The sequence below is a fragment of the Hydra vulgaris genome, chromosome 12 (assembly GCF_038396675.1).
Source record: "Hydra vulgaris chromosome 12, alternate assembly HydraT2T_AEP".
NCBI classification, from domain to species: Eukaryota; Metazoa; Cnidaria; class Hydrozoa; order Anthoathecata; family Hydridae; genus Hydra; species Hydra vulgaris.
In genome coordinates, this window is record NC_088931.1 from 64676505 (window position 1) to 64698584 (window position 22080).

At 28.0% G+C, this 22080-nt stretch overlaps 1 protein-coding gene across 1 annotated transcript in view; it reads right to left on the reverse strand.

Annotated features, from left to right (window-relative positions):
- Window positions 1–21032, reverse strand: part of LOC136088926 (ADP-ribosyl cyclase/cyclic ADP-ribose hydrolase-like) — a 32171-nt gene extending 11139 nt beyond the window's left edge. Inside the window, exons 1-6 of the mRNA XM_065814103.1 lie at window positions 20737–21032; window positions 20298–20386; window positions 9024–9141; window positions 8027–8103; window positions 7781–7876; window positions 7535–7621 (exon numbers count right to left, since the gene is read on the reverse strand). Coding sequence (XP_065670175.1) covers window positions 7535–7621; window positions 7781–7876; window positions 8027–8103; window positions 9024–9141; window positions 20298–20386; window positions 20737–21024 — 755 coding nt within the window. The 5' untranslated portion in view covers window positions 21025–21032. The remainder of the gene's footprint in view (window positions 1–7534; window positions 7622–7780; window positions 7877–8026; window positions 8104–9023; window positions 9142–20297; window positions 20387–20736) is intronic.
- Between the last annotated feature and the right edge of the window lie 1048 nt (window positions 21033–22080).

The window sequence follows — 22080 nt, forward strand, 5'->3', positions numbered from 1 at the left end:
CGAGATACAAAAGCAATTAGAGCTGCCTGTGTCGGACCGAACAATCAGACGACGTGCTGTTGAAGCCGGATTGTTTTCTCGACGCCCTGCAAAGAAACCGCTAATTTCAGTAAAAAACTAGAAGAAAATACTTTTCTTATGGTTTTTTAGTGAAAAATGTTTGCTACATCTCATATTGACTGAAATGTGCAGAAATGGCGAACTGTCCTGTTCAGTGATGAATCAAAGTTCAACATCATTGGGAGCGATGACATTTGCCGTGTACGTCAACCGGCCGGAAAACGGCTCAATTTACGTTACTGCCATAAGACCGTGAAGCATGGTGGAGGCAATGTAATGGTCTGGGGGTGTTTTTCTGCTAACGGTCTAGGTCCAATACATCAAAACGATGGAATAATGGATCGTTTCATGTATAAAAATATCCTGAAAGATGTTACGTTACCTCATGCTGAATGGAATATGCCAATAAAGTGGGTTTTTCAGCAAGACAACAATCCGAAACACACTGCAAAAGTAGTCAAGCAGTGGTTTCAAGACAACCACCTATCGGTGATGGATTGGCCGCCTCAATCTCCGGATCTCAACCCTATCGAGTACCTGTGGGAGATCGTCAACCGCAGAATTAATCGTGAAGGTGTTCGTAATAAGGATCAACTGTTTGAACAAATCCAAAAGGCCTGGGCAGCGATTCCACAAAGTTTCATTGATTACCTGATCGAATCTATGCCTCGAAGATGCAAGGCTGTGATCGACAACAAAGGATTCGTCACGAAATATTGAAAGCGAAATACAGCTTGGTCAACATTTTGTCGAGTTGCACTTATTTTGTCCAGAAGGAAATTAACTTCTTTTAATACTTTTGATTAGTTTACTAATTTTCGTGTACAAATAATGAACTTTGTGATGAATAAAACTTAAAGAACTTCGTCTCTAAACAGTTACATAGTTATTTCTCTAAATTGAAAAAATGCAGCACTTTTATATAAAGAAACTAAATTAGCGTTATTTGGTTGCACTCGTTTTGTCCGATACCATATATATATATATATATATATATATATATATATATATATATATATATATATATATATATATATATATATATATATATATATATATTTGTAAATACATAAATTAAAAAATAAAATAAGATATTAATAGTATATAGCAGTGGTAAAAGAAGAGCAAGCATGTTTTATCGCCGCTAGATGAATTCTGTAAATATAAAGAATGATAAATTTTTTACACTATAAAATAATAAACAAAAAAGTCAAAAATACAGTGTTTAAAATGTTAGCTTAAAATATCTAATAAATTATTTTTTATCTAATTATTCATTTATCTAGATTTAAATTTTATTGTTTATACTTATTATTAATTCACAAATATTTCCCCAATGGATGGAAGAGATAATTGCAGTAGCAATCGAAAAATAAGGAAAAATGTTACAAAAGAACACATTGAAATGTTTAAGCATTTATTTGAAAGAAATGAATCTAGAACATGCATTTCCGCTTCTCCTAATTTATCTCAGGACCTAGTTCAAAAATCTTGTCGTTAAGTGAAACAGAGGAAATTTCGACGACGTGACTGCACTCGAGTCTTTTTTTGATAAAAACCAATGTAAAAGACCTATAAACATTCAAATAAAAAATATTAGTGAATTATGCGTACAAGAAAACAATCTTTGTATGCAAGAAGCAATAAAAGAAAATCTTTCTGCAGCAAGCTTCAACATGTCTTAACCTACTATTTCATGAAAGCTCTAAAGCTCGGATTTATCAAGAAAGCGTGTTGCGCATGTGCCAGAAAAAAAAACTCAACACGAGTTATTGATGCACGCTATGCATTTGCAAACGAAATTAACGGAATTTCAAATGAAAAACTTATTTGTTTGGATGAAACTGCATTTAATGTGCACACCTCAATAGCATATATGGTTCGTTAAGAGGCGAGTCAGCAGTTTTACAGTCGTCTGCAAGTCGTGGCAAGAATGTTAGTTTGATTGGTGCTGTTTCAACAACGGGAGTGGTGACTTATGAAATAAAAACCGGAGGCTTGAATGCATATTCATTTTGTACTTTCATTGCTACAATGTTGGCAGCAGTGATAAGTGGAAGCACCGGTGCTTGTTATTGACAATTGTAAATTCTACTGGAGTATTTCTGTTAGACCAAACATTAACCTCTCATAGCATAGCTGTTAAGTATTTGCCAGCATACACGCCACAGATTAATCCAATAGAAAATTTTTTTCTTTTTTAAAGCATAATTACAAACAGGGAGAAAGGCCTCAAAATACGAATGGGATAATCAGGAAACTTAAAAATATTATGGATACTGCGGAATTTAATTTATATCCATTTTACAATCATATGCCTAGTTACATAAATCCAACACTAGCTCGGCAACCATTTTTAAAATAAATAGTGTTGGCAACAACCTGATTTACACTTGGAATATATCTAAATAAAAACGTAAAATCATAAAAGATTGAATAAACACGCATATAAAAATGATTAGTCTTGCACGTAAAAATGAATGACCCTGTAAGTTCATTTGTAACTATTTTATTTCATATTTTCGTTCCTCTAATTGAGATTGAAAATTTATTTGCTGCAAAATAACTTTTTGGCAGTATATAATCTTTATTTGAATATGTGATTAAGTATTTATTTTGTTTAATTTAAAATTACGGGTTAATTGAGATAACAAGAGAAATAAAAGAGAAATAAAAGAGAAATACAAAAATTTTAAACAAAGTGGATGTACAAAAGAAATAGACCAATTAATATAGCCAATAATCTTTACGTTCCAGAAACTATATATTTTTCCTCGTTAATGATAGAGGAAAAATAGAGAGAAAAATATATTGTTTTAGTTAAATTTACTAGCAATTTTTTTGCTTTATTTATTCATTAAAACTAAGGAGTTAAAGATCGATTTAAACAACATTTTTATATCATTTTATACGTAGAATAGATTTGTATCATTATAATACAAGATTACGTCTCTTGCGTTGGTGGTGTAGTGGTAGAGCATTTTAAGCGAGAAGTTCGGACTTCAATCCCCACCAGGTCCCTGGTAGTACCGTGCTCAACTTTTTTCTTTGCGCAACGGTCTTGCTCGTAAGGTTTGTGTTTCGAAGTTATGGAGTTGAGAGAGGGTCATAACCTTAATTAAAAGTAGCCTCCTCCACTGTAGTGGCCTTCATGGCCTTGAGGAGGTGAATTGAAATAAAAAATACAATGCAAGCTCCAATTAAAAAAATGCAATATAAGTAAGAGCGGTTCTAGTATAGATTCTTGTGGAGCCCCACAAATTATATTCATACAGTTAGCTTTCCCACACTTAACAAAATTGTATTGCTGCTTTTTTGACAAGTAGCTCTTAAAACATTAAACTTTTTTATTTTAAATACCGCAATTTTCTATTGTAATTGTTAAAACTTAATACTTATAAAAGCGATTACCCTCAATAAAAACACATGAAATATATTTATTTTCATTAAACGACTTTAGAAAATTATTAACAAGATAAGCAATCAGTTGATCAGTAGAGGCGCTTTTCGAATCCAAACTCAAATGTTAATAAACAAATTTTGTTTATACCTCAAAAATGGTTACTATGGTAACTGTTTATTAATAAAAATGTTGTTTATATCTCAAAAATGCTACAACTATTTATACATAATAATTTTTCTTTATTAATAACAGATTCATTGTTTAACATTTAAATTTTATTTTAACTCAAATATATGTAGGGAATTTTATTTTAGTTCTACAAAAAAGTTACAGCTTTACCAAATTGATGATTCATTCCAAAATGGTGGTTTAATCCAAAATGATGATTTAATTCAAAATAAGTGATGATACACTTTATATAGTTTATACATAATATATATTTTGGAACATATATTACTTTATATATTTATATTCTTTGAAATATACAAAAATTGAAAAGTGCCAACATATACTAGGTTATGTCTGCCAATATCACAAGTACAGTGAGATTCTTATGTTTTTCGAAAAAAGTACAATTTTGACTTTAGAAAAAATATATTCTTATGTGAAATTAAATTTCACATAAGAATATATGTTAGGTAGGTTTGCTATGGACCACTCTTTGAATAGAAAATGCCTTGATACCCAAATTTTCACATTTAGACATTATTAAAATAAAATTAGATTAATTTAGTATAAAATAAATACAACCCGTTTTTATGTATTAGACTCTTATATAGAGCCCAATCAATTTTAAAATAGATTTTGAGCTCTCCACTTTTTAAAATCATTATATAATTGTAGTCTATTTTTATTTTGTAATTTGTTATTTAATCAAGTTATTCACAACTTATCTCAAAAGCTTAGACTGGACATTCATCCATCGCTAGAATTTCAGAGTTTATTGGACCTAGAACGGATTTAATTCCTAGTGAGCTGCCTACAATCAGAGCAGTTATTTAAAAAGAAATTTGATTGAAAGAGCAAAAGAATATATACCAAAACAAATATTCTAACAGATGTTGCTGGCAATCTAGTTCCACCTATTTTTGCTTAATGGAGAAAAGCAAGTGTTAAGTTTCAACAACTATATTTTATTGGTGAGAAATCGTTGTTTTATCGAACAAAAATAATTTGGGAGAAAGTAGAAAATGTTGCATGGGGAAGAATAAAGTAAAACTAAAAGTAAAACTTATATTGAAATTAGATAAACTTATGGACCTCACCACATGTCCTCATACAATACCTCTACGTAAGGATAATCTGTCTGGGTACACTTACCAGAAAGTTGTAAAAATAAAGCACATATAAGTTGCACCTATATTTCTTTTAAAAAAAATCTAACGATAAAGCTCAAATGGTTAAACGTCAATGAAATAAGACAGGTGAAAAGCCTGACATGCAGATGCGACATGCAGATAAAATTGAGACAATAAAATATATAAAAGCAAAAGAGAAAAGTCAGTGACAAAAAAGTTTACCAGAAAAGAATTAAAAAACAAAAGGATGAGCAATTATTTTTCAAGGTAAGTATAAGTTTTAATACGACGCCGGCCCAGCCCAATTAGCGGTATTGGTAAGGAAGGAGGCGTGAACCTCTAATTAAATGCTCTGCCGCGCAGCTCCGTGATAAGACCAGACCGTAAGGACTTTTAGGAACACCTAAATAACCTAAAAAAAAATATGATCCGGTTAATGTTTACTGTACTTTAAAACAAGATGATGAAGTTAAATTGTTGGTATAAAGACTTCTTAAGGAAAAGTTAGGCATCTATGCTTTCCTTGTAACAAGATTTTTAGATAAGAAGTCAAGAAAAAACACAGCTATAGCAAGCATAAGGTGATTACTATTGTTTTATTTAGTAGCAAACGCTTAGATGACGAGTTCATAAAAATAAACATAAACTATTTTTATTTTAATGTTTAAAGTTTCATCTGCCGCAACTGCAACAATTACTACAAGTTATCTGCAAGATTCAATTGAAGCAGGATTTCTCACCCCTGAATCCTCTTACCTTGCTTGTGATCCTTGTAAGTTGACAAGAGCAAGGAAAAAATTGGTGGATGTAAAATAAAAAGATAATTCAAAACTTCCAAATGCAGATAATATTGGTGTTTGCTTTAATAGAAAGGAAAGATTCAAGAAGAACAATGATAAATGATTCAAACGCTAAGTTACATTCTATTATTATCAAAGAGCAACAAATTACCGTGACTTTAAAACCTAGCGGTCGATATCTGGCCATTTCACTCCAGATGCACCTATTCATCTATATAAGCCAGCTATAAAGATTGCTGAAGGTGTTTATTTTATTCTAAAACAACATTATCTTACTGAATCATGTTTAGTACTTGGAACAGATAGTGCTTCAATTAACACCAGCTAGAAAGGTGGTGCTATAAAGCATCTTGAAAATCTGGTGTTAATAAAATGGAGTATAACCCCCAATTGAACGCTCTACCAGACGAAGAGAGCTTTGCTGACAATCCAGAAACAATACTGAAAAATATGTCAACAGATCAAAAACAATCCTACAAGCTATGAAAAGCATGCTTTACCTAACCTTAACTGCAGTTTGGATTGGTGTGATTGGTGTGATCGGTAGATAAACCAGATGCAAGAGATTATAAGAGGGTATATTTGAGCTAGATCTCAACATAAAGATTTGTTACCTGTTTTTAAAACGAAGAAAGAAATTTTATTAAGCTTTTAATATCAAGACGTTGTTTTTTTAATGGTATTTTAATTGTGTTATTAAAATATCATTTGGGTAAGATAGCACCCACCTAACAAGATACTCTAATAATGGTCAGTTAAACATCAAAAGATATAATACTGTATCTTATGGGAAATGTTCCTTTGCAAATTCAATATTAAAAGATTAAAATTATCTGCAAACCTAATAATTAAACACTACCCTTTTTTATGATGTCAAATCACGTCTAAATCTAAACAAAACACTTTTTACTAAGCCCTAAAGGAAGTAAACAATATCCATGTTATAAAAAATGATTGTTTTGTATCTATAAGAATTTTTTCAAATACTTTATTCTAATTTTTGGTAATAGTTTTTATAATTTTCTGAAATTTTTCCCACTTTCCCCAAGCTTTTTAAGACTTCATACAGCCGTGAATCACGGCTGATGATTGCCTTCGGGCATGAAACTTTAAGTTCCGCTATTTAATTAATCATTTAATTACATAAAGTATAAATTGCTCTATTATTTGATAATATTGAGCACTGTCATACGAACAAGAGTTTTATATATATATATATATATATATATATATATATATATATATATATATATATATATATATATATAAACTTATTTATACAACCTTATTAAGACCTTATTATAAGACATCCACTTATTAACTTTTGCTTGTTATCAATAAAAAAAAAACATATCAAAAATAAATATCAGTATAATTAGACTTTTAAAATTGTCAAAAATTTAGGTTTTCGTTCATTTCTTACTATAGTATAAAACTTTTATAAGCATATGAAATCCTATTGAAAGTATGATGAAGCAGCTGTTAAAAAATGCCCATTAGACTGCAAGCCACACTATAATTAAACTGTTTAATTGGTATTATTGTTAATCCTCATCAAGCTAATTGCTATTTTGAGGCCATACCAAGGCCTGCAAAGACATGCTCAGGTCACTAAAGAACATTATAACCCGATTCGATGGACCAAAAGTTATTGAGTTAAAGAGGAACAATTCATTGTAGAGTGAAAGTCAGAAGAAGTCAAGTTAGAAAGATAGCATAGAGAAAGCGGACCGATATTGCACTGGATGTGCAAAATTAGAAAGATAGCATAGAGAAAGCGGACCGATATGTCAGAATGTGCAAAATTATTTGTAAAAAATTTCCACCTATCCTTTTATAAAGAAAGTTTATTTTTAACTGGAACAAAATATAATTTCGCCCCCTCTACCTACCCCCTCTACCTAGTATTAAGACACTAATATATATACACCATTAACAAATTAAAAAAAATTATAAAAATTTATAAAAGTTACTTTGGGTTGTCGTAACATTCAGTTTTTTTCTTTTCTTTTTTTAAATTAATCATTAAATTTTTTAATGATCCTTTGCTACAGTTTTCTCTAAAGAAAATTAAGCGTTAATGTTTAAACTTGAAATTAGAAACTCAAACAAAAAATTGATTAAAAATAAAAAGAAACTGCCTAATAAAATTTTCAAAAACTGTTTATTAATAAAATTTTCAAAACCTGTTTATTTATAATTATATAAAAAGCTCTTACTGCGCCTTTGTATTTTGATCGTTAACCACAAAAAAAACCAACTGTTCAATATTAGATTTTTTCTTTAAGACAGGTATTTCTACTTGTGCAAAAATGCTTTGATTGGAGAAAAAAATTAAATCAAATTATTTCATAAGATTTTTTATTAAACTAAATTTTCATGCAAATAATATAAAACTTAAAAATGTATACTTACAAAATTCTCTTTTATTTGGTATTTTATTATTTGATAAATAGTTTAGATACCTTGTTGGATCAACGGCTTTTTTTGGATTATTCCCATTAAGCATTACATATGCCGTTCCTTCAGCACTTGCTGCAAACTTAAAAATAAAAGCATACAGCAATAGTCAAATCACATTTTAATCAGTTTGTGGTGAGAGGGAGTCTGTTACCAAGTTACGTACGTTAAGTTAAGTGGCGTTTATGATTGAATAAGTTTATTTTAGAATTGAGTTTTGAATCCAGCAATTACGTATGGGCTAAACCAAAGTCAGCATAAAACTTTTCAAATGTCATAGTCAGTGTAGATATTTTAAGAAAACTATACAATCACTTTCGCAGGGGCGAATCCAGACCATCTAGTAAAGAGTAAGGGAGGAAGATCTTTGGGTTTTTCTGATTTGGTGGATCCATCTAGAAAGGAGAGTGGAGTGATACTCCAATTCATTGGATTCAGATTAGCTTGTAAAGTAAGGTAGCGATTTTCAGGTTTAATGATTTGTGAGCAGGCAGCCCTACTAATCACAAAACATTTTTTTTTTTTTTTTTTCTTTCATAATTTTATTAAAATTTCTAATCACTTTTGAACAGCCTTCCTAATTTACTTCAGTTTTCAAACAACATGCTTTGTTAAAGATATAAATAAACAAAAAAAATTATTTTCAAAACAGCTAAGGAAGGTTAGGGGGTTGGAGGAAAAATTGCCCCCATTGGCCCATTCCTGCTCCAAAAAATCCGCCCTTGCACTGTCGTTTAAATTAAAAATACTGATGTTAGCTGAATTAAAATAAGTTTTGTAAAAATGTTTTTTATTTGGTTGGTAATTAATCCGTTAAAAAATTTATTGATTTGAAACGTTATATAGAAGAATGAGTATAAAATTAATTGATAAAAAATAACTTTATTAATATTGCAACTTTGTTTTAACTTCAAGGATATTGAAAAGTACTGAACTGGTATTAATTAATATAAACTATCTTCAAGTAATATTAAGACAAAAAACACTCTAAAAAAAGTATACCGTTTCTGACGCTTTTTTCCAATACGGCTCGCCGTTACTTTTGTATCCACAGTTTTTTTTGCACTTTTTATTGTCGATTTCCAAAAGAACGCACCAGTTCCAATTGTTTGCAATGTACCTAGTAATAGTTATCAAATAAAAAATACAAATCAATATCAATGTAAATAATTCAAGGTAAATAATTTGAAATTTGTTTTTTTTTTTCACAACAAAAAATTTATATTTTATCTTTTAAAAGTCTTTAAATATTCTAGATAACCGTAAAAATTATCTAGACAAAATGAACAAGATTATGAAACCAGTGTTCTATAATCCTATTCCTTTTAATTTCAAATCTTTGAATACTTTAAAAAGCTATGAATATTAATCTATAGTTAATTTGTTTCCCATAATTAATTTACGTTTATATACTCGTTTATATGATGTTTACCCTAATATAAAAGTATATATATACACTTTTATCTATAAACTTTTTATATTATGGTAAACATCGATAATTTGTATACATATACATATATATATATATATATATATATATATATATATATATATATATATATATATATATATATATATATATATATATATATATATGGTTGAAAATTTAATAATATTAATGTCGATTTAATAATAATAACGTAAATAAAATAAGCAATATTTAATTATTAACTTAAAATAAAATATTGTGGTTTATCAAATTTTTTTGTCAAACTGAACTTTTTCTTCAAAATATTGAATTAAATTATTCCAATAAAGATTTTTAGTAACTAGTAAGTTAAAAAAACTTCAAAATTTTAAAGCTTTCTTGGTAAAAATATCGAAAATATCAAAACAAGTCGAAAATAGCCTAAAATTATACACATGGGTGTAAAAAATCCTAAAATTATACACATGGGTGTAACAAGAAAACTTAAAGATAAAACATCTTTTTTTTCTGTAAGTTTTTGCACAGATAATCTCGCTTATTTAATACTTGAAATAAAATGAAGTTAATTGCATAACCCAGTGAGCACGGGTTGTCCTGGGGACGTCCGTCAGACGTCTTGCATGCTTCTAAACGTCGTTTGACCTCCGACTGATATGTCGCAGACGACACTTTCCCAGTGAAATTAGAAAGAATAATCTTCAAAATTTACTATAACCTTTTACTACATTTTTAGGGGTACACATGAAAAAATCATGAAAATGTATAATAACACAAGGGTTTTCAAAAACCCGGAAAGTTTCTATTTCTGGGATTCGGGAATGTATTGTTAATTCCCGAAATTTTCCGGGAAATCAGGGCATTATTTTATGCTTTACAACTAGAAAAAAATTCATATTGTATATTTTAATTATGTTGAAACATCTGGTATAGTATGTAAACTTATCCTCTTTCTTATAATAAATTACAATATTTCTAGGGGTTATATATACCCTCGTTATTCAAGTAATTGATTACTTGAATAACTTGAATATAACCCCTAGAAATATTGTAGTTTATTATAAGAAAGAGGATAAGTTTACATACTATACCAGATGTTTCAACTTAATTAAATTTTATAAAAGCTTATCTAAGATGTTAACTTTTAAAAATTATATTGTATATTTATATATTGCTATTATTTTTTTTCTTTGATAGATAAAAAATTATTATTTTGTGCATACTGTTACCTGATATGGTTAGAAAATACAAACGTCTAATATATACATATTATTGTATAAATATATATATTATATATTTATATATATATATATTTATACAATATATATTTATATATATATAAACGTATATATATATATATATATATATATATATATATATATATATATATATATATATATATATATATATATATATATATATATATATATATATATATATATATATATATATATATATCTTTTAAAATCATATTCTTGTTATACAATATTTATATTTGTTAAATTTGATTAAAACGGCTGCGTATAAACTTTTTGTTTTAAATATATTTCGATGTAATTATATATTTACACAATATTTCGTTGACCTTTTGCGGTCAGCATCATCAGGTGTAATAAAAAACGTTACAAAATTGTTACAAAACTACATAAATCAAACCGTCAAAAAAGAAGACATTACAGGCGTAAAATAAAAATAGTTTTTATTAAATGGTATAATGGCGTCAGTTAAAATTTTTTTGAACAAAATAAGTGGTCTCAAAGTTCTCTTGTTTTTATTTATTTTATTTTCTATTCTTTTTTGAAGAAGATTTTTCGTTTGCTTTTCGTATCTTCGTGTTTTTTGTTTTTTTCTTCGTTTTTTTGTGAATCTCTTTGCCGTAAAGAGCAGTAATAAAATCTTTTAAAATCATATTCTTGTTATACGATATTTATATTTGTTAAATTTGATTAAAACAGCTGCGTATAAACTTTTTGTGTATAAATATATTTCGATGTAATTATATACTTACACAATATTTTTTTACTATGTTTAACAAATACATTTATGGTATACCATAAAGAGCACCTGAATTAGAATAAATAAGTTGCTTCGAGACTAACTCATCAATATGAACAGCACAACTGTGGATATATAAATTTTCAATCAGAAATATCTGTTTGCAATCATTTATCATTACTGTATAGCAATAACACGTTCAAATAAAACCATTCTTTTGTCACAATCTGTACATAAAATGATAATTAATGGTGCTTCATTAATTAGATATTTTAAGTATCCTCCAATAGGTTCTTTGTCTGAGAGTGCTATTGAAGCCAGAAACAAGGAAAACAGAACTGCACGAGTTAATCAAACTTTCTTGGCAGAAAACATTAGGGATACAGCTTATTATTTGTTTGTGACATGATATGTACCTCTATTGAGTGTTTTTTAAATGTTATGCTATTGTTAATAGTTTTGATTATTTTTGTTAATTTTTTTTTTTGATAAAGAAATCTCAATATAGTTTATAATAACAAATCTAAGTTTTATTGTTATTTGTTTTAAAAAAAAATTTATGAAATAAGTTAATAAATTTTAACTAGTAATTAACTTATCTAGAAAGATCTATACCATGAACTAAAATGTTATTCTGACAAATTCGATGTCTTGTGAAAATATCAGCTTCTGAATTTGAAAATATCCTCTGTATATGAGTTTCTGAATTTGAAAATATCCTCTGTATATGGGTTTCTGAATTTGAAAATATCCTCTGTATATGGGTTTCTGATTTTAAAAATATCCTCTGTATATGGGTTTCTGATTTTGAAAATATCCTCTGTATATGGGTTTCTGATTTTAAAAATATCCTCTGTATATGGGTTTCTGATTTTGAAAATATCCTCTGTATATGGGTTTCTGATTTTGAAAATATCCTCTGTATATGGGTTTCTGATTTTGAAAATATCCTCTGTATATGGGTTTCTGAATTTGAAAATATCCTCTGTATATGGGTTTCTGATTTTGAAAATATCCTCTGTATATGGGTTTCTGATTTTGAAAATATCCTCTGTATATGGGTTTCTGATTTTGAAAATATTCTCTGCTAATTATTTTTTATTCTTCTTAATCAATCTCTCCCAATCAAGGAAGGACCCGGGGTGATTATTATGTTTAATAGATTGGTTTGCCCATTTATTTTAACCAAAAATTCAATTTTTTTAGTTGGAACAACTATTTCTCCAGTAAACGTCCGTAAAAAAGAAATATGTTGGATGTGTTATTTTTGTGAGCCCTTTTTTTTGTAAACTTTTAAATTTACAAAAGAAGAAAAAAAACACTTTCGTGTAAAGTGTGTCTTTTTATGACAATAAAGACGCTCCTGATTTTTGAACTGACATGTCTCTGGACTATGTGTACCCCCACAATGAAAACAGTCGCGCTCAGATGGGTTTTTTTTGACGTAAATTCAATTTTATTTATTACTGTTGGGTTAGCTATCCTTTGATGACCTTGTGTTATTGCTGCTTGTGCTGCTGCCAATTCCATAGCTTGTGCAATGTCTATTATTTTTTGTAAGGAAAAGATAGATTCCTCGCTTAAAAATCTCCTTTGTCCCCATTCTAGAGTCGTTAATACCACATACGATTCTGTTTTGCAGCATGTCATCAAATGCAATTTCAAAATCACATTGATTTGTCAGCTCCCTAAGTTCTTCAACAAATGTTGCTATAAACTCGTTGCTGTCCCTTTTCTTGAGTTGAATTTAAACAAATACCAAAGTTTTGATGTTTTAGTATCCGTGCGATCAGATGAAGAATATTTAGAAAATATTGAAAGGGTTTTGCAAATCCTGGAAAATACAGGACTGAAGTTAAAGAAAAATAAGTGCGTGTTCATGTAATTGTAAATTGAATAGCTTGGGTTTAAATTAGCTAAGGATGGACTTGTAATCATTGAAGACAAATTTAACTTCTCAAAAACCATTTGACTTTATTCAGGTGAAGTCATTTCTGTAAATGATTAATTATTAAAACAGACATTTGCAAATCTAACCACAAAGATGGAGCCACTCTACAGACTCCTTCGATAGAGTCCTCCTAGTTCATGGGGAATTAAAGAGCAAGCTTTCAAAAAAAGAGGAATCATGCTAAAGAAAAATTATGCTCTCTAAAGTTGTTAGTACATTCTGACTCAAAAAAGGAGCTATTTTTGTCATGCGATGCATCACATTATGGAATTGGGCCTGTGCTTGCTCATATTAACTCAGATGGTAGTGAAAGACCATCTCCAGAACATAATCCTCAGTAGAAAAAAACTATTATTAAATTAAGAAGGAAACATTACCCATTATTTATGCCTTAAATAAGCTATATCAGTATATATATGAAATTTTTTTTACTTATTAGGTTTATTAGCAGAAGAAAAACAGAAAGAAAAACCTATTTCGGCCATTATATTGGCAAGAATTCAGAGTTGGAATTGACTGTCTCAAGCTACAATTACAGTTTAAAATACCGAAATGGAAAGACACTTGGAAATGCAGACTGCATGAGCAGATTACTAGTAAAAGAAACGCAATTACTGGTAGCGGAGAATTTTATTTTAATGATGGAACTTTATAATGCACCAGTTTCGGCTAAAGAGATAAAAATTTTGTTTATGCGACATCTTAATGGGTTGCAGTTCCCCAAATGAATTAGTGTTTAAGGTTTAGGCATCTAGAAAACACGAATTAGGAGTGGAGCAAGGAGTACTAATGTGGGGAAACCATGTCGAAATACCCACATCATTACGTAGGATGGAATTGAAAGAATTACAAAGTGCTCATTAAGGGTATGCATTCATGAAAAAGTTTGCAAAAAGCTACGTTTGGTGGCCCGGTATAGACAAGGCAATTAAGGAAACCGTGCTTACATGCCAGCAATATGATATGCTCCAAAAACCAATACATCGTTGAAAAGTCTTTTTTTCTTTTCTACAAATACTTTCATGGTCGCTGCTCAAAGGAGCTATCATCTCTAGTTCCATTCAGAGTCGATTCTACGAAAAATTCACACATGGGTTCATAATGTGTATTTATGAACCCATGTGTGAATTTTTCAAGGATTCCAGTTTACAATATCTACCTTCTGATGACTTGTGTTGTAAATATATATGTATTTTATTATAAAACAGTGATTTTTATGTCTACTTTGCTTAAAACTATTATTAAACTGTAATCTAGACATTTAATTTTAAACTAGAATTTGAGATCCAAATGAAATTTATCTTTATAAGTAATAACATTGATAGTTAAGGAAACTGTCATTTAATCTATCCAGCTGATTATTTCTAGTTTTTGTACTAGTTTTTTAAATAAATTGAATTTTAATATCTATATAACTTTTATAGAGCAGATTTTTTAAAAAAACGCATGACAAATATTTACACTTTAGTAAAAATTAAAAAAAAAATACATAAGCTTATATTTATAGCCCTAATTCAATGCTAAAGATGGTAATTTTTTGCAACTTTTCAGAAGTATTAAAAAATTGCGGACGTTTTGGACCAAATTTCGTATTTCTTCAAAAAAAGTTTTAAGGAATTTTAAAGCTAAAAAAAATTGCCGTGTAGCATGATAACAGCCTAAGTATTACTTACTATAACCCATGGAAATATAGCAGCCTATAAACATAAAATATTAAGGATATCATAAATTTTTGATGATCTTGTTTCGTTCTGACAAAATTACAAAATATTGAATAGTAAAAAATTGTAACGGGGATGGTAATTTTTTTTAACAATAAAACGATGAGGGAATATTAACTATACAACCACGTAATTAAAATAAATAACACCGTCTAACTTATATGAATATACTTAACTAAATAAACTTGCATAAAAATCAGAAGCCTATCCGTAAAAGAGGTTATACCATTTTAGGAAACTTCTCATCTTATGCAACCTTCCCTAATCTTGTTATGTAAATGCTTGTTTATGTTTATGGTCACGTAAATTATGTAAATGCTATACAGGTATATTTATATTTGTATAATTTTTTGATTTTCAAAATTGTTTAATTGTATATTGGTTGTAGTTAGTCATTTTTAGAGATGCCAATTTTCAAAAGGTGTCTTTAAAAAAGCCTTTGAAAAAGAAGAAAGAATAAGGTGCCTTTGCTGTAAATTTTTTTGCGGCATTTTTCCGACGGAAATATTTTTCAAAAAATGTAAACTCAAAAAGCAATCTCAAAAGATGATACCGTTTGGTCAAATTTTCGTTGTCGCAGATAAAAAGTTCAATTCCTTCATACTGGCATGAAAAATTTAACTATTTGTAACTGGAAACTTTATGATTTTTTTAAATAAAAACTATTGTTTTGTTGGTAAAGTTAAAATAATATTTCATAAGTTAGTTTAGTTAAGTTTTTGTTCAAAAAACATATAATTTGCAATAACTTATACACTCATAAGATTAAAATAATTCGTCAATTTACCCCTGCTAAGAACTATCCCCGGTCACTGATACGCATATTTAATTAAAATGTAGATTAAATTAATGACAAATTTCCTAAAGAAATTTAAGCGCATCAAGAATTAAAACTGGCTGAACAATCTGCTTAGTTTATGTTGTAGGACGTCGCTAAAAAAATACATTTTTTCAATGAAATACGCAGTTTTGCCCTGAAAAAGTACATATAGCAACCCTTTTTCATAAAATTAGTATATTTATGAAAACTTCTATTTTTTTATGCATTTCTGCAGTGTTGCATGTAATCAAGTTTAAATCGTCTTAAAGACTCCCGAAATCCCGGGATTGTCCAATATCGAACTCGGGACTCCCTGTAATGTTAATCAAAACAAAGCATAATAAAAAATAAAAATAAAAATTGAAAATAATAATATATGCGAAGCTATAAAACAATTTTTTTTTAATATAGTATTTCAAAAAGTAATCATATGTTTTCACTTGTACTGTAAAAAAAGCTCTCAAAAAAGTTCAATTTTGATAAAAAAAAATCTTGCAAATTTTCGCAAGATGTCGTGTCACTTTTGAATTGTATACACAATTTAAAAGCGTCTTCTTTAAAAATGAGATTATCAAGCCTTATACGAATAATAAAAAAGTTTTAACAAATTCGTGTTTAATTGTTTTAACAAATTCGCAGTACCCACACTTTGTATGCTGTATATTTTTATACTATTATAATTCGTTACATAATACGAGTTTATTTTTAAATGTTATTTATGTAAAAACTTTTCAAAAACTCTTAGGAGTTCAATTTAAAAAAAAAAAAGCCCACCATTCAATAAAATTACACCTCGCTTATAATTAAATAATAATTATTAGCGAGGTGTAACTTTATGGTTTGTTTTATTATTCTGTAACATATTAAACTCGGAAAAAAGTAAATTGAAAAAGTAACAATAGTACAAAATTAGAACAAAAAAAATAAAGCTAAACAGTTAAAAAATTTGAGCAAAGTTGTTCAAATTTTTATTCACGTAAAGCTGACCATTCCTTTAAAAACGCTGAGTAAAAGCAATTGCTTATTTTTGTTTACCACGCCTTGGAGTATCAATAAAAAAATACGTAGTTACGTAAGTAGTTACATTGTTACGTAAGTTACGTAAGTTACGTAAGTTACGTAAGTAGTTACATACAGCTAAAAGTTTTCAGTTTATAAAGCATAATTAATTACATCTATTATGACGTGTTTGATAAATTTTCTTACATTTGAGATTTTTCCGGAAGTTGCACTCGCGAAGAAATTTTCTTGTAAGACTTTAAAGTAGTGAAAGCACTCGTTTTGCAAGTGTTACTTTCGCATTTCCGAAATCATTAATTTCGTAAATAGCAAAAAACTTTGTTTTGAAATTCAATTTACAAAACGCTATATTTCTAATAAGTACTTGGAAATTAAACATCAACTGTTTAAACTGTTTTTAATAATTCGATACAAAAAATAAAATAAATTCTTCCTGTTATTTTTTGACATAATTTTTTTTTCCTGGAACTTTACGAAACCTCCTGGTCAGCAACTCTACAATATATGTATTTTTGTTTAGGGCTTTTGAAAATTAAAAATTTTAAGTTGAAAATTTTTTTGAAGAACTTTATATATTTTATTTTTTTCATATTAATAGTTATCTTATCAGCGTTACGGAACCAGGGGAATCAAGCAACTAAGGTAAACTGGGGTAAAGTGAACTGTTTTCAATATTTAAATGAAAAATTTTCAAAATAAAAGCCTAAGATTTTACAGTTTTCAAAATTTATACCATTTAAAGTATTAGGTACAACATAAAACAGAATACTAAGATTAAAAATTATTACAATATTAAATATATATTCAAACAAAACATGTTCACCAGTTCACTTTACCCCCATATGGAGATAAAGTGAACTATTTCATCTTTAACTATTTTATATTTGTTATTTCTGATACATTTTTTTTTTCCTTCTGTATTTTACCTTGCTGCTTTATCTTTCTTTAAAAGATTTCATTTGCTTTATCGTTTAATCTTTTAAACACAACTTCTGATGTTAGACACTCACCTACATAATGTCTTTTTTTGTAGGTTGTTTGTTGTAGCATCACCCTTTGTGGTCAATAACTGTACTTTCACTATTTCTCTTATGGTTTTGTTTCCAGTAAAACAATCTACGTGTGATATGATAAGTTGATTTATTTTTTCATTTTTTAAGTCTTGGTCTACTAATATTATAGTTTTTTGTAAATTGTATTTGTTTGTTGACTTCTGAAATAAAAAATCATTGACATTGGTGTTCAAAGTGATGTTTTGAGGGATGTTGTTATCATAATTATTTGTTTTTGAGAAAAAGGGTGTTCATAGATTTCAGAAGGAGTTAATTTGTTAGATACTATAGCAGATGGATCAAAAGAAAAAATTCCATTTTTGATTGTAGCCGGCCAGCTCATTTAGTACAATCATTTGATTAGAAATGATTGTACTAAATGAGCTGGCTTAAAAGAAGTATCATAAAGTTTTTTTAATAAAGAAGGAAAAACAGATTTCCCAACCAGCTTTAGCGTTGACTCGGTATAACAGTTAACCAGAATTTCACGCCATACATGTTTAACTTGGTCAATGACTCCCACATCAAGTGTCTAAAGCAAACGAGAACAGAGGAAAACACAACATAGATATATAATTTTCAATTTCTTTTTTAACAGTTTCTAAAGTAATATGACTCATATGACCATCAGCAAACTAAATAAATGAAGGAAAATTTCTTTCTGCAGTTGATATTGTTGCTAGTAGAGTAAGCTGTTCTTTTCCTGATCCAGGAGCAATAGTTACAGGGTTTTTAATACCTCTTTTGCAAATATTTCATTTATTTATTGGGTTAGTGCAAAACCCACTTTCATCATAGCCTAATATTTTGCGTTAATTACAGTTTTGTTACAAGCTAAGGCTCTTATTAATGTCAAAAGCTCTGGAGTTCTTATAAAATAACAAAACCACTGTTCACCAGCAACACCATTTACAATTTTTTTCTGAAACCCATTTACTTTGATATATACTTGAACAAGTTTCATAAACTTGTTCAAGCATATATCAAAATAATACTTTTTATACTAAAATGAACCCAAAATCTGTTGAAATAAAAAAAAGTTTTGAAATTTTCCAGTAAAAAAAATGTACTGTAGATACGCGGTATTATATTATTTATAGTTACGCGGTTTTGCACTATCCCCGAAGATATGTTTTTCTTCAAAATTCTTTTATCTTAATGTAGTTTCTGCGCATTATTTCAATATATTATATTTCTGAAATTAATTTTTAAAAAATTTCTAAAACAAATATTTATTTTAAGAGTAATCAATTTAATTAAGCAATTATGATGAATTTATACAATTTTATTACAAAAACATTCGATAAGAAAACCTAACAAAAAAATTAGTTCACTTTACCCCAATAGACATAAAAATATGGGGTAAAGTGAACTAAATTAATTTACAAACTAAAAACTTAGTTGTTTTATATCATAATAAAAACTACAATTTTTTTAAAGCAGCATTATATTACCTTCATAATGTATATAAATAATAATGATATTCGCATTAATAACAATAAATCTTAAATTTACTAAAACCGCAAAACTTGTTAACGTAATTTTAAAACTTCCGTCAAACTCATTTTTTAAAATGGTCATTATTATATCAAAACAAAGGCTATTTTTTATTATTATTATTTTTTTTTTTTGAAAATTTTTATAATGTTGCATTAAGCAAAAAAAAATACTAAATAACTTTACAAAAAGTTTTTTAAACGTGATAATTTTTTAATTTGAAAAAATAGTTCACTTTACCCCTAATTCACTTTACCCCAGTTTACCCTATTAACAAGAGTGTTTATACTATAGATTTCCACCTAGTATCAACAAGCTTTCGAGCGCAGATCCACAAATGTAATTTGTGTTTATTAAGATCACGTTGTACTGTAAAAAATAGATTATTAGGAAAAGTTTGTTTGGATATTGTTCTAAATTCTGACGCAGAGTTGTTATTAATATAAATCAAATAAGATTATATTAAAAGATTATATTAAAAGATTATATTAAAAGATTATATTAAAAGATTATATTGAAAGATTATATTAAAAGATTATATTAAAAGATTATATTAAAATATTATATTAAAAGATTATATTAAAAGATTATATTAAAAGATTATATTAAAAGATTATATTAAAAGATTATATTAAAAGATTATATTAAAAGATTATATTAAAAGATTATATTAAAAGATTATATTAAAAGATTATATTAAAAGATTATATTAAAAGATTATATTAAAAGATTATATTAAAAGATTATATTAAAAGATTATATTAAAAGATTATATTAAAAAGTAATTGTCTTACCCCGGAAATGTATCTTCTAAAGTATAAAAGTTTTTCTTTATTTCAGTGAAGTTGTGAGCAATATAATTGGTTCCTGACCAGAATAATGCCTTTAAATCATAATTTGATATAACTAATCGTTATAAGTTTATATATATTGCGAGGTAAGAGTTATCTTGTTTTATTTCCAATTTTGAAAAAATTGAAATATTGTTTGGGTACTTCAGATTAGTTATTTTTTTTAGTGTATTGAAACTAAAGTTATATAATAAAGTTTTCTGGAGAACACATAACTTAACAAAAATCTTATTATATGCTAAAGTTTCAATATTTAAATCAAAACTCAAAAAGATGGAGATAAAATAAGATAGCTTTAACCTGCAATCTTAAAAACAATATGAAATTTTAAAGATTAATTAAAAGTACCTTATAGGTAAGAATGTAAGAGGGTGCAACTTACCTTATTTTTGATTGGCTTTAATTTTATACTTTTAAATAGCTCGTCGTAACTTTTTATTTGGCAGATATCTTTTCCAGAAAAACTATTTAAAAAGGTATTCCACAAAGTATTGCAGTTGATTCTTTTTTTTAAGGCTAGTTCATGATCATTTGTATATTTCTTTTGAAAGTCATTGCACCGATTAATAATAATATCTTTTAACGTTTTGTAACTTGATGGTAATGTACATATAAATGAGATGCAAACACAAAATGTTGCAAGAATTTTGAAAGTTGTCAGTTGATTCATGTTAATATTTAGCTAAAAAATAAGTTTTGTTTATTTAAAAAATAAACAAGATGCCTAGTTTGAATATTTCTATTAAATACTTTTAATTCCAATGTGTCGCATTTTAAAACAACAGAAAAAAAAAACACAAAAATAAATTTTGTTAAGAGAAAATTTACCATAACTACTTAAGTAGTTAATAAAAACCGCAAGTGGTTTAAAAACATGTACATTAAAGTAAATTTAAATTGATTTGTTGCATTAAGGTTAATGAGTAATATATTACATGTAGCCATTGCAAATGTTTATTTTCATTGCTAATGTTTTCATTGCTTATGTTTTCATTGCTAATGTTTTCATTACTAATATTTAATTTCACCTATAATCATTGCTAATGAACTTCTGGCGCGGTGTTCACTCACTCGTACGTTGCACATTTTGATATTTAGTGCAATTATCTGTCCGCTTTCTCTATGCTATCTTTCTAACTCAACTTCTTGTAACTTTCGCTCTAACCTTCTTCGTTCTTCATAAACTTACTAACTCTTGGTCAGCAAAGCGGATGTTAATGCTCTTTAGTAAGTTGAACTAGTCTTCGCTGGCCCGGGTGTGTGTTCTCAATATGGCAATTAGCCGTCGGAGGTTAAACCACAATACCCGTATAATCATTGTTAATTGATCAAAGAAAAAAATTTATGACTCATGTGAACTTGACGTGAACTTAAATTGCATATTAACATCTAATGAAATATCTGTCCGCTTTTTCTATGCTCTCTTTCTGACTCAACTTCTTCTGACTTTCAATCTAATTCCTTCGTTTTTCTCAAAATCACTTACTCTTGGTTTGAAAAGCGGGTCGTGATGCTCTTTTGTGAGCTAAAATCGTCTTTGTGAGTTTGGTAATGTGGCCTCTGAATGGCAACAAGCCGGAGAAGAATAAACCACAATACCATAAAGTCATTGCTTACAAACCTTGAATGCATGCCATAACTTAAGATAAACTCAGTGTCGAACACAAAACTGCTAATCTTCAAATTTAATTTTTAAAACTTTATGCATTCGAAGCGACTTTAAAAC